The 12686-nt window shown below is 39.0% G+C and overlaps 1 protein-coding gene across 1 annotated transcript; it reads left to right on the top strand.

Annotated features, from left to right (window-relative positions):
- On the top strand, positions 1-12158 carry LOC106912007 (uncharacterized). The gene is made up of 3 exons (XM_088002135.1): positions 1-164; positions 7145-7221; positions 7338-12158. Exon 3 carries the CDS (start codon positions 7364-7366, stop codon positions 9659-9661), a length of 2298 nt encoding a protein of 765 aa, XP_087858261.1. The 5' UTR covers positions 1-164; positions 7145-7221; positions 7338-7363; the 3' UTR covers positions 9662-12158.
- Positions 12159-12686: the final 528 nt, after the last annotated feature.

Here is a 12686-nt window from a genome sequence, read left to right as displayed (position 1 = left end):
TCTGCATGAATCATGTAAAACAGGTGAAGCTCAGGTGAAACAGGAAGGAGGAGTTCAGTCATTGTGTCTCATTTGGCTCAACTACATTCAGTCCTTCAGATTTTATATAATTTTATGATTGGACCCAGCAGATCATCCTTCAGCCTCACTGAAACCTTCAACAGGTGAGTGAATAAACATTTAAAAGGTAAAAATATTCATTAAGGATAATTCAGAAGCAGCAACAAGTTCTCCAGTCTGATTTGACCAGAAGGAGCTGATTAAATTATGTCAGTTTAAATGTTATTTTGTAGTGAAACTGTAAATGTAGAAGTTCCAGGTTGGATATTAATCAGAATTATCTGGAAAATATTACAGAAAAATCATCTGTAGTGTCTAAAGTCCTCAGTACGGAACAAGAAGAAGCTTCATCATGATGAGGAAGTTTCCTGAACCCTTTCAGTAAACCAGGCCGATACAAAACCTCTGAAATGAATTCAACTAAAACATTTTATTTCTACAATCATAATTAATGAGTTTCTACTGAACAGCCTTTAGATTTGAATTCATATTTTTCTATTCAGATTTACTTTTTCAGTTTTAACATTTTATTAATCGATTGGTGAATATCTGGAACTCGTTTCAAATCATTTTTACACACAAAGTGTGAAAGTTTTACTGAAACTGATGGAACCTCATAGCAGAGAAACTCCTTCACTGTTTCACAGTGAAAATTCATTCAGTCATTCATCAGAAACAGGAAGTTAAGTGGAAAAATGTGGCAGCATCCATGTTTTAATACCTGCTGTATGGAAAGCTGATTTGTTTACAAGGATACATATTGAACTAAAGATATAAAAAATATTTGTGAGGATTTCATGTTTAAATCTTGAACCCTGTACCATTTAAACACATATTTGTTTCTAAGTTTGTCTTCTCTCTCATAATTTTAGTTTTTTAAATTGTAAATATCTGGTTCCACTGCTTCCCATGGGTGGAAATCCTGAGTGGGTCCAGATCCCCTCAATCCTGGAAAAGTCTAGAATTATCCTCCCAAAGAAATTATGAAAGAAACTTTTGTTTTCAAACAATATCAATATAAAAAGGCAAAATAAAGAACAAAATATAATTTTATTAGGCGGAGTCACTCATTAAAACTTGTATTATTTAAGTTTTTGTAAAGGTGTAGCAGAGATTAAGCCTTTGCCACTGAACCAAGTTCATATCTAAGCAACATTTGATTCTTAGTTTGACTTCTACGTGTCTCAACAGGCTGTTTACTGAGAAAAACACTTTTGTTATGCATCGTTACTTACTGGCCATTTTTGGTCCTGCAGTTTGAACACAATAAAAAGTTTTTAAACCACATTTTACGTTACATTTCACTGTAACTTTGCCAATCCCCCCCAAACTTGCTCTCCAGAAATTTCCGTGTTTATGGTGCCCGCCCCCCCCACAGTAATAAGATGGATTTCCACCCTTGGGAGAAAACACTTCTTTGTGACCAAACATCATAATGTCTAAGGCAGTAAATTGTTTTTCTCAGATCGATCTACCAGGCGATCATCTGATAGCTCTTTCTTGGAACTTGATTTATTTTTGTTGCACAGAATATTTTGACATCTGTTTGGTTCTCCAGCCAATATAAAAGATGAAACAATCTATAAAATATTTCTGCAGGTATGAAACAAACCATCTGGTCAGCTGTGGTGTAAAATCATAAAGATCAAATTAAACAAATGAAAACATATTTTTGATACTTCTTCACTGTTATTGTCTGAGTTCTGTCAAGAAAATCTCATGCAAACTTTTCTTTAATTATATTTCTATTTAATCATAAGAAATCATAGTCAGGCAGAGAGAGTGCTGCCAAGCCATGAAACAGGAGCAGCAGGCTTCCTGAAGACGGAGGAAGTAAGTTTCCATCCTGCAGATGAGAATAGTTGAGACAGTTTCTTATTTTAACTTTTGACGAAGCTCATCACACCTGCTGGGACACCTTCATCATCAGGCTGGTTCTGGGGTTCAAACAGGGCCGGTCCAAGGCATAAGCAAATAAAGGAGCCGCTTAGGGCCTCAGGGCCACTAAGGGGGCCCCTCAGTGGAGCTGCTTTATTTTAGATAAAAATTAATCATTTCTATGTCTTTATAATATCAAAAACACACAATTGCACTATGCAGTGTTTTGTTTCTATAATATATATTTGATAATGTATGTAGAAATTATTTTATTGATAAAAAGGAAAAAAATCAATAATTGCTCTTGGGGGCCCCCTGGTGACCGCGGTAGGTACTGCACGCTTTGCCGGTAAAATATGAGCTGCAATGAGCATCCAAACGTCCAAAGCTCCTGTCAGAAGTTAAATTAGCAAAACAATGTCTCAAAAAAGGACTTATCCTTCAGGGAGGGAGAAAAGAAAGAGGAAGAATAGAAAAAGCCAAGATAAAGGTTTGTTTTAATGAGCCTTGGTGATGAATGTAATGTAAAGATTAGTAAAGCTGCTAGTAGAAAATTAGCTTGATAGCGACCTGGAGGCCAAACATTTATGCTAGCATGTTTGTGTGAAACAGAGTTTAAACTCTAAATGAGTTTATTCTCATGGTGGCTCTGTATATTTCTGAGGTATTTTTGGCTTCAAAATGCCGAGTTTGATAACGTTTGATAATAATTAAAACTTCTCACTGTCTGACATTATCTAGCAAAATGTTTTTACGTCAGGCTACATGGCTGCTACATCAATGAGCTGCTCTGTGCTGTAGTTGGGATTTGTTGTTTTCTGCAAATCCCAAGTATCAACCAATCATGATCCCCCAAAATTAAGGAAATCGGTGCCTAGAAATTAACTGGTCGATTAATCAGTTGGCCATTAAATGTGTCCTATATTATACATGTATATAATGTAAAGAGCCAGAGATGCAATCAGTTTATAGCAGGAGTGTAAATGATCTAATGATCGAACTGCAGCCGGTCCACATCGTTAGCAGAACTAGAGGGCCCCAAAACCACATTTGGCTTAGGGCCCCATGGAGGCTTAGGGCCCCATGGAGGCTGGGGCCCCATGGAGGCTTAGGGCCCCATGGAGGCTTAGGGCCCCATGGAGGCATAGGGCCCCATGGAGGCTTAGGGCCCCATGGAGGCTGGGGCCCCATGGAGGCTTAGGGCCCCATGGAGGCTGGGGCCCCATGGAGGCTTAGGGCCCCATGGAGGCTTAGGGCCCCATGGAGGCTTAGGGCCTCATGGAGGCATAGGGCCCCATGGAGGCTTAGGGCCCCATGGAGGCTTAGGGCCCCATGGAGGCTTAGGGCCCCATGGAGACTTAGGGCCCCATGGAGACTTAGGGCCCCATGGAGGCTTAGGGCCCCATGGAGGCTTAGGGCCCCATGGAGGCATAGGGCCCCATGGAGACTTAGGGCCCCATGGAGACTTAGGGCCCCATGGAGGCTTAGGGCCCCATGGAGGCATAGGGCCCCATGGAGACTTAGGGCCCCATGGAGGCTTAGGGCCCCATGGAGGCTTAGGGTCCCATGGAGGCTTAGGGCCCCATGGAGGCTTAGGGCCCCATGGAGGCTGGGGCCCCATGGAGGCTTAGGGCCCCATGGAGACTTAGGGCCCCATGGAGGCTTAGGGCCGGCCCTGGGTTCAAAATTCCTTGCTGCGTCTGTCTCTCAAAGTTTCCCGTTTTAGTTCTCAGTGTCAGCATCAGGGAAAGGAGGTTAGATAAGATGAGAGATTGTTCCGACTCTTGTAAAATTTCCTTACTAATAAATTATTTAGCATCAATAAAATCTAAAACATCTAGTGGACATTATTTTAGCCCAAACTATGTACAACAACATCCTTGAGACAAATCAGTAAAACCAACCTGGTTCAGGACCAAGTGCACATTGTAACAAAGAGGAAAAGCGTTAACAGGTGTAAACTAGTTGGCTGCAGGCGGCTCAGTCTGGCTCATTCACAGGGGGAAGAAGTGGGACATCTGGATGAAGTGCCATTAGGAACCAGGCGAGTCGACAGGTCAGCTTAGTCAGAGTAAATCCCAGCAGACTTAGGAAACTCAGTTTACCCGTTAGGAGATGGAGAGCCGGTGGCACATCTCCCTCCTCTCAGAAGGAGAAATGGGGGGGGGGGGGGTGCAGCAACAACGGCTCTGCAATGATCTGCAAGCTGAACCTGCAAGACTTGTTGTTGTGATTCATCCCAGGTGAACCACAACAACAACAATGTGTCTCTGGTTGGTGACAGTTTGCAGATATGTGGCTTTTGCTGCAGCAGTTCAATGGATCAGCATCACCTCACAAGCCTTACATGAGGGGAGTGAAAGAAACATTTAATAAGAATTGTGATTTAATAACAAACTGTTTACATTATATGGTCCACCATGTTGACCGAAACCAACATGGTGGTGGAGTCGCTCTCTACATTTCAGACCACATTAAAACTAAATTAATGTTTAATCTGATGCCGTCTGGCGTTGAGGTTGTTTGGATTCAGATGTTTTGCCTGATGGTGAATCTCTGTTAGTGGGATGCTGCTACAGACTGAAGGGACGTAACCTGGATGATCTACCACTGATCTGTGAGGTGATGAGACCGGCATCAAGAGAAGAGAAACATTTTAATGATGGCAGATTTTAACATCGACTGGTTTAATGACACTGTAATTAAAGAAAAATGTGCTGTGAGTCACATGAATGTGGTTTGACTCAGATCGTAAACCTCCCCAGCAGAGAGAGAAACACAGAGAGGAGATTCACATCAACATTTACACTCCTGATCAAAATCTTAAGACCAGACAAAAAATTGCAAGAATTTGCATTTTGCACTATTGGATCTTAAGAAGGTTCTAAGTAGAGCTTCACAATGTTAGAGGAAAAAATCAGTGTAAGAAACAAGAACTTTTGAGCAGGAAATTTTCTGAAAACTGCATTTACACTCAAACATGATTTTTTCAGCTGATTGAAAGTTTAAGATCATAGTCTTTAAAAGCCAAAAACGGCAAAAATCTGGATTCCATGTCATTTTCTGTCAAGTCTTCACACTGTGAGACCTCCTGATGGCAAAAGCAAAAAGCTCACTGACTGAACGTGGTAGGATTGTTGAGCTGCATAAGCAAGGCCTCTCACAACGTGCCATCGCTGCTGAGGTTGGACGCAGTCAGACAGTCATTTTGCATTTTTTAAATGATCCCGAGGGTTATGGAACAAAAAAGTCAAGTGGTAGACCCAAAGATATTTCACCAGCTCTGAGCCGCAGGATTCGATTGGCTGTCCGTCAAGACATGGGACGATCCTCTACTGGTGCTGACTGCAGCCCAATAACCATCAGACGGCATCTGTGAGAGAAGGGCTTCAGAAACAAAAAACGTCTTCAAAGGCCACGTCTTCTTCAACCCGTTTGGACTTTGCAAGGGTCACCAAACATGGGAGAAAGATGGAAGAAAGTTGTCTTCTCTGATGAGAAAAAATTTAACCTTGATGGTCCTGATGGCTTCCAACGTTACTGGCATGACAAGGAGATCCCACCTGAGATGTTTTCTACACGGCACAGTGGTGGGGGCGCCATCATGATTTGGGTTTTCCTTCAATGGAACAATGGAGCTTCAGGTTGTGCAGGGGTGTCAAACAGCAGCTGGCTGTGTGGAGATGTTGCAGCGGGCATCCCTCATGACTGAGGGCCCTCGTCTGTGTGGTAATGATTGGGTTTTTCAACAGGACAATGCTGCAGTCAAGAGAATAACATCACTCTGTTGGACCATCCTGCATGTTCCCGGATCTAAACCCAACTGAGAACATTTGGGGATGGATGGCAAGGGAAGTTTACAAAAATGGACATCAGTTCCAGACAGTGGAAGCCCTTCATGAAGCCATCTTCAACACTTGGAGCAACGTTCCCACTAGCCTCCTGGAAACACTGGCATTAGGTTTGTTTGTTCGTCTGTCCCCTGGTCCATTTCCTCCCCTGCTCTCCCATCTTACGTTCGTTCACTTGCCGCCCCCCAATACCAACATTTTATTTCATAAATTATTTTTATCCGGTCACTCGATTAATAAAATATTTGTTTACAACAGCCCTAATAAGAAGAAGAGACTGTACTGTAAGGGCACCAAAAACACTGTTGGAATATTTAAAGGGAAGGTTATAGCATTAGCATGTGTATTTGTGCATAAAACAACATTAGAAATTAGAAAAGTGGACAGCAAAGTAATTGTGTGTTGAAAACTGATTTAGTTACAAGCATAAACATTGAATTAAAGTTGAAAAAATAGATTTATGATTATCTCATTTTTATATCATAAACCATGTACCATTTCAACAGTAGTGTGAACAAGAAAGATCTCATATACAAATTTGTTATTAAGTTTGTCATCTCTCTTAAGTTTCTTATTTGAACCAGAAAGTAAAACAAAATACTTTCCGTCTGGGTCAACTGCTCTTTTTTGCTTCTATCCAACTTTAAAGTGTTTGACAACAATCAGGTTTTGGAATAAAAATAGGAGAAAAAAGTCTAAAGCAAATTTTCCCAAAAGCCTGAACTGTTGACCTGGTTCCAGTAAACTGCTGTTGTTCCTGAAGGTCAGAGACTAAAATCACCTGCAGACTTCAGACAACCTCTGAAAACATGTAGAGTTAAGTGTTTAATTTGTAAAGGTTTTCAGCCTTATATCAACATCTACAGTCTAATCACGGCTCTTCAGGGTTCAGCCAATCAGCAACATGGAAAACGAATGACATTCCTTGATTGGCTGCTTTGCTAAAGCCTGCCAATATCGTGTCTAGTAGCTTTGCAGCTCATTTTTTAAAAGCTTCCCAAGCTACATTTTACATAATTTGGATTAGAATCAAAATATTCGACGTTGCTCAGATTTTTCTAGAATCATCAGGAGATCAGTGATTAGGAAAGTCTGTGCTTCACATGAAAACACTTTGGGAACATATTTATATCTGTAAAAGTCAATGATTAATAAACCATATAAAAATGTAATTGGTTTCCATAATTTTACTTCCTTTAAATGTGACCGTCGTACTAATAATGTTCTTATGTTTCACTTTGTTCAGATTTTATTTTTCAGTTTTTGAACCTGAGACATAAAACCAGATACCATCTGAGAGTCTGACTGTAGATTTACCTTCCCGTCGTCATGGAAACGTGTCCATCTGTTCACAGATCTCTGATTGGCTGAAAACATCCTGAAACCAGGAAGGAAACAACATCAGTTTGATCTCAGCAGAGAAACTCAGCAGGTTTGATGAGGAAAAACTTTACAATGAGTTTATGATGATGGAGAAACAGTTTTGATGTTTTGGTTAATATTTGGAGCCTTTTATTACATGAGACCTTTTTGTGTTTTTCTTTAAAGGGAGGAGGACGTCAACAGTCATCGTCATGGCAACATCACAGAGAAACAGCTCTGCAGATGAAAAACTATCTGTTGCTCTGCTGAACATCAATGGTCTGAGAAACAAGATCCGTGAAGTTCAACACATTATCGCTCGTGATGAGCTGCATGTTGTGGCTCTGTGTGAAACTAATCTGGATGATTCAGTCAAAGACAGTAAAGTTTATATTCCAGGGTTCAGGATGTGGAGGAGAGACAGGACACATAAAAGGGGAGGTGGAGTCGCTCTGTACGTTCAGGATCATATTAAAACTAAATTAAGGGAGGATCTGATTAAGACCAGAGTTGAGATCATTTGGGTTGAGATGAAGCTTCCTGGTAGTCGCCCAGTTTTACTGGGATGTTGTTACAGAGGTCCAAGAGCTAAAGCTGAATATTTGGATCAAATCCATGAGATGATGACTCGGGTGTCAGGAGAGGATAAAGACGTTTTCCTGATGGGCGACTTTAACATTAACTGGTTCTCAGACTCTGAGAAGAAAAAAACTGTTGATGTTATATCTAGCCTGGGTTGGACTCAGATCGTTAAAGTTGCTACCAGGGTGGAACGAGGATCAGGAACGTGCATCGATCACATTTATACCAATATTCCAGATTGTTGCTCAGAACCAAAATCCTCTGTAACAGACTGCAGTGACCATAACCTTGTTACTGTCACAGTCAGCAGAAACATTCCTAAAAGGACCAGACGGTCAAAGCAGCTTCAAAAGTATGAACTGAGGAGTTCTATGAAGTGGGCTCTGCCGACTGATTTTGGTAAAGAATCTGATCCTAAGGAAGTTCTGGACAATTTTACTGAGATTTATCTCTCAGTAGCAGAGGAACATTCCCCATTAGAGAACCAAGATATTTTTGATTCTCTGAAGTTGGATGATGATATCCAGAAATTAATATCTGAGAGAGTTGAAGCAGAAAAAGAAAGGACCCGTGACAAGAGAGAAGGTTCTGAATTAGATCAAGCAAAACAGGAAACTGGTATTAAGCCATTTAAGGACCTGATCAATGCAAAACAAAAAACACAGCACCAGAAGGAAGTTGAAGAAAATAAAAATGATCCTAAACAGCTACTAAAGGTATTTGAAGAGTATTTAGGAAAAAGTTTGCCTTTTTGTGTGATTAACATCACACAGGATGGAGCTGTGGCCTCACAGACAGAACAGATGGAGAACCTTCACCGAACCAACACAGATCTGGAGTCTGTTATTAAAGGTTCTCATGTCCAACAGATTAAGAAAAGAAGAACAGATGGATTTAACTTTGGAACAATTGATGTTAAAACAGTGAAGGGATTGTTGTTGCATCTCTGTGATCATGTGACTCGTGGAATAGATGAAACTGAGGCTGAACTGATGAAACTTGCAGCTGATCACATCTCTGCTCCCATTGGTCACATCCTGAACAGATGCATCGACACTGCAGAGATTCCTGATGAGCTAAAAAAAATCAAAACTTTCCCATTTTCAGGAAACGACTATATTTATTCCAGACCCGACCGCAGGAATGACAGTGTCCACATCATGTTAGGTTATATATTTGATATATTTCTCTACCTGCAGGCCAGACAGTTCCTTACTGCGAATAATCTGATCCCTTCATTAACACCTCGAGATGAAATGAAGGAAATAGAAACTGCTTGGCTCACAGCGAGTGAAGCAAACCAAACAGTTGGAGCTGTGTTCCTGGACTTCAGCTCTGCTTTTAACACCATCAGTCATGAGACACTGATGGATAAACTGAGAACTTCTGGTTTCTCAGATTCGGCTCTTCAGCTGATAGGAAACTTTCTTTCCTACCATGAAGGTTCCTCTGGTCTGCCTAGAGGAAGCTACCTGGCTGAACTCCTCTTCATCGTCTTCATCAGCGATATAAAGACACACTTAACCAAACCTGCTGTTATCTGTAACAGTTACATGATGATCTATGCAGACGGAGACTCTCAGACATTAAAGACAGAGTTATATCATGAAACTACATCTGCGTGTGGATGGGTCAAACCGTTCGACATTACATTCGATGAAACCAGACCAGAACTAATCAAACCTACAATGATGTCAGACATTTTTCAGATCCTTGAATCTCTGTCTCGTTGCCATGGAGATAAATTAAACTGGATCAGAGCCTTAAAGGACATAGTGCAGCACTGCAGTGTTTGGCACAATCCTAAGATCAGAGAAACACTAGAAGAATATTTTGGTATGAAATGTCTTGAATCTGTTCCTGCCGATGTTATGGAGGGTGTAATAAACTCACTGCTCCTCTCTAGACCAGATCTCAGAGGATTTTAAGGATCTGATGGATCTGAAAGTTTCGTTTCCCTCCAGCTTTTTTATTAGTGAGGCAAAAATGATGGTCAAGACAGACAAAACACCTGAAGTTTACTTCTATAAAAGGTGCAAAAACAACTGGAACCAATTTGATAAATGCTGAGAATGAAAAAAGGAAACTAGAGTCAAGTTTACATTTTTAGATGTTCTAAACAAACAGAAAAACTCCTGGGATTCACTTCACTGCAAATTAAAACAATTTAACTCAGAGAAATTATGATCCAGAAAATTTAAACTGCATTTTTCCCTGTTGACTGTAGAAACTGACAACAAACTAAAAAGTTTACTTTGAATGCTTCGTTGTTCTTCTCCAGTTTTAAACTTTCATCATTTAAATTTTTTTGTTTATTCATATTACTTTCTTTTATTTAATGGAAAGAACCAAAAATATTTTCTGTGAAGAAGAATCACAGAAAGATGGAAAATTTTAAATCTAAAAAAGACGATGCAAAAACAGGAAATGATGAAATTGAACAACATGGTGAGAACAAATCTTCAACATCTAAATCAGATCAACCCAATAAGGAAAATTGTAAAGAGAAATTTAGAGAAAAAAAGAAAGTTTAGAACCTGATCAGATCAAAACAGAAAAATATATTTCCTGGAGCAACTTGAAAAAGTTAAAATTGATTCCAAACAGTTATTAAAAATATTTGAAGAGTATTTTGAAAAACGTTTGCCTTTTGTGTGATTAATATCACACAGGATGGAGCTGTGGCCTCAGAGGCAGAACAGATGGAGAACCTCCATCTGATCTACACTAGATATACAGATCTAGAGTCTGTTATTAAAGGCTCTCATGTACAACAGATTAACAAAAGGAGAACAGATGGATTTAACTTTGAAAAGATTGATGCTGAAACACTTGGAACGATTGATGGTAAAACAGTGAAGTTGTATCTCTGTAATGAAACTGAGGCTGATCACATCTCTGCTCCCATTGGTCACATCCTGAACAGATGCATCAATGATGAAAAGTTTCCTGATGAGCTGAAGAAAATCTAAGCTTTCCATTTTCAGCAAACAGAGTCCACACATTGCTAAGTTATAAACATATTTACTCTCTACCTGCAGACCAAACAGTCCCTTAGTGAATAACTTGGTCCCTTCAGCAACACGTGATGAAAACATGGAGAACATAGAAACTGCTTGGCTCACAGCGAGTGAAGCCGATAAAACAGCTGTGATCCTGGACTTCAGCTCTGCACCATCAGTCATGATCGGCTGACTAACAAACTGAGTTTTCTCAGGTTCTTTCTCTCATGAAAACCTTTCTTCCTGCCCTGAACGTTCCTCTGGTCGTCCTCTAGGAAGTTTCCTCACCGAACTCTTCATCATCATCTCTGTTAATGATCTATAGAGGCTCGTAAAACCATCCTCTGCGTTTAGCTGTGCCTGTTACACCATAATGATCTATGCAGATGCAGAGCATCAGACATTAGAGATAACGGTAGATTATGAAATAAATTGTGTGGATCAGCCAAATAATTCAATGCTTCATTCACAAAACGGGACCAAAACCAGTCAAACCTGCAGAGATTTCCTTATTCCTGTTTATCTGTATTTCTTTTTTTATTTAACAGAAAAATCCAAAACATTTTCCGTTTAGAAGAATCACCGTCTTGGTCTGTAAACAATAAATATGTTAAAATATTAATGTATTTATAACAGAAAAATGTTAAAAGTCTCATTTCAACCAGGTGTAGATTCATTATATTTACAGCAGATATACTGTTATGTTGTTGAATGAACTGCATGTATTTATCATTTATTTTCTGTTTTATCTGGGATCTATAATAATATGTAAACGGGACTGATGAGGTTTTAACTATACTGAGAGCTTATCTTTCATTTTAGATTATAAATCAAATATATTATGCAATGATTTGCTTTGTGTACTTCAGTGAAAATTATTTGTATGAATTATGAAAAATATAATTAATTATAATGAATGAAATGAGTTCAAACAACCTAAACTTCTGATTTTTGAATTTTTTCTTTTGTAAAAATGTTTTGTTTCAGTTTTTACTGCAGAGTGGAGTCCTGCTCTGATTGGGTGGATCTGACTGAACCGGATCAGAACTGGGTTCATTTCCATAGATGTGGGTTTTATGTGTCTTAGAAAAATATTCATATTTACCATAAAAGAGATTAATGTTGGATAAAGGTGTTGCAGAGTCATAAATGTTTTATGCAAAGGTTTTAAAGGTTGTGTTATATTTTTGTTAATTAATTAATCAAAGTTGTGTCTTTAAATAAACATTAATATTAATCCAACATGTAATATACTGAATAATAAAGACATAATACAGAATTAAACACAATCTGTGAGCAAAAATCTGTTGATTATGTTAAAAGTTCTGCATTTTATGCAAAATAACATGTTTATGGAAGTTGCATTATTAGGCCATCATGTTTGTATTCAGATGTGTTTAAAATAAAAACATGATGTGTTTTATACACTGTGCATTAATTTAATATACTGATGAAAAGTTGCTTTGTTCTAGTAACTCACTAAGTGAAACACACTATATAGATTAACAACTCTCTGTTTTCAAGACTTTTTCTGGTAATTATGATGATTTTCTGCTTACTGTAATAAAATATGACATTTATGATTAGAATATTTCCTCCAACCATGAAAAAAGATAATTTTAAATTTATCATAGAAATGTAGCCTAGCAGGACAGTTAGCAGCTGTCAATCAGCAACTCAATAAATCTATAGAATATTGAAAACCTTTTATTTATAAATAAAATTGGTCTGAAGCAGCAAAGCTCAATGAAATGTAACGGGGGAATATTTTTTCATTTAATATCAGGAAATGCTCCTGTTCCTGTGATGGAGAGTTAATATGAATGTCTCAGTCCTGAGATGTTTCTGCTGAGTCAGACGTTCATCTCTTCCTTCTGCTCCTCCTGAAAACAAACCAGAGAATCTGAGCCGACCCTTCAAGATGAGACTACAGATGCAGAATCTGTCTGAA

The sequence above is a fragment of the Poecilia mexicana genome, unplaced genomic scaffold (genome assembly GCF_051168715.1).
Source record: "Poecilia mexicana isolate PSO_F unplaced genomic scaffold, ASM5116871v1 scaffold_21, whole genome shotgun sequence".
NCBI classification, from domain to species: domain Eukaryota; kingdom Metazoa; phylum Chordata; class Actinopteri; order Cyprinodontiformes; family Poeciliidae; genus Poecilia; species Poecilia mexicana.
The sequence above is the reverse complement of the archived record's forward strand: the minus strand, read 5'-3'. Positions and strand labels throughout refer to the sequence as shown.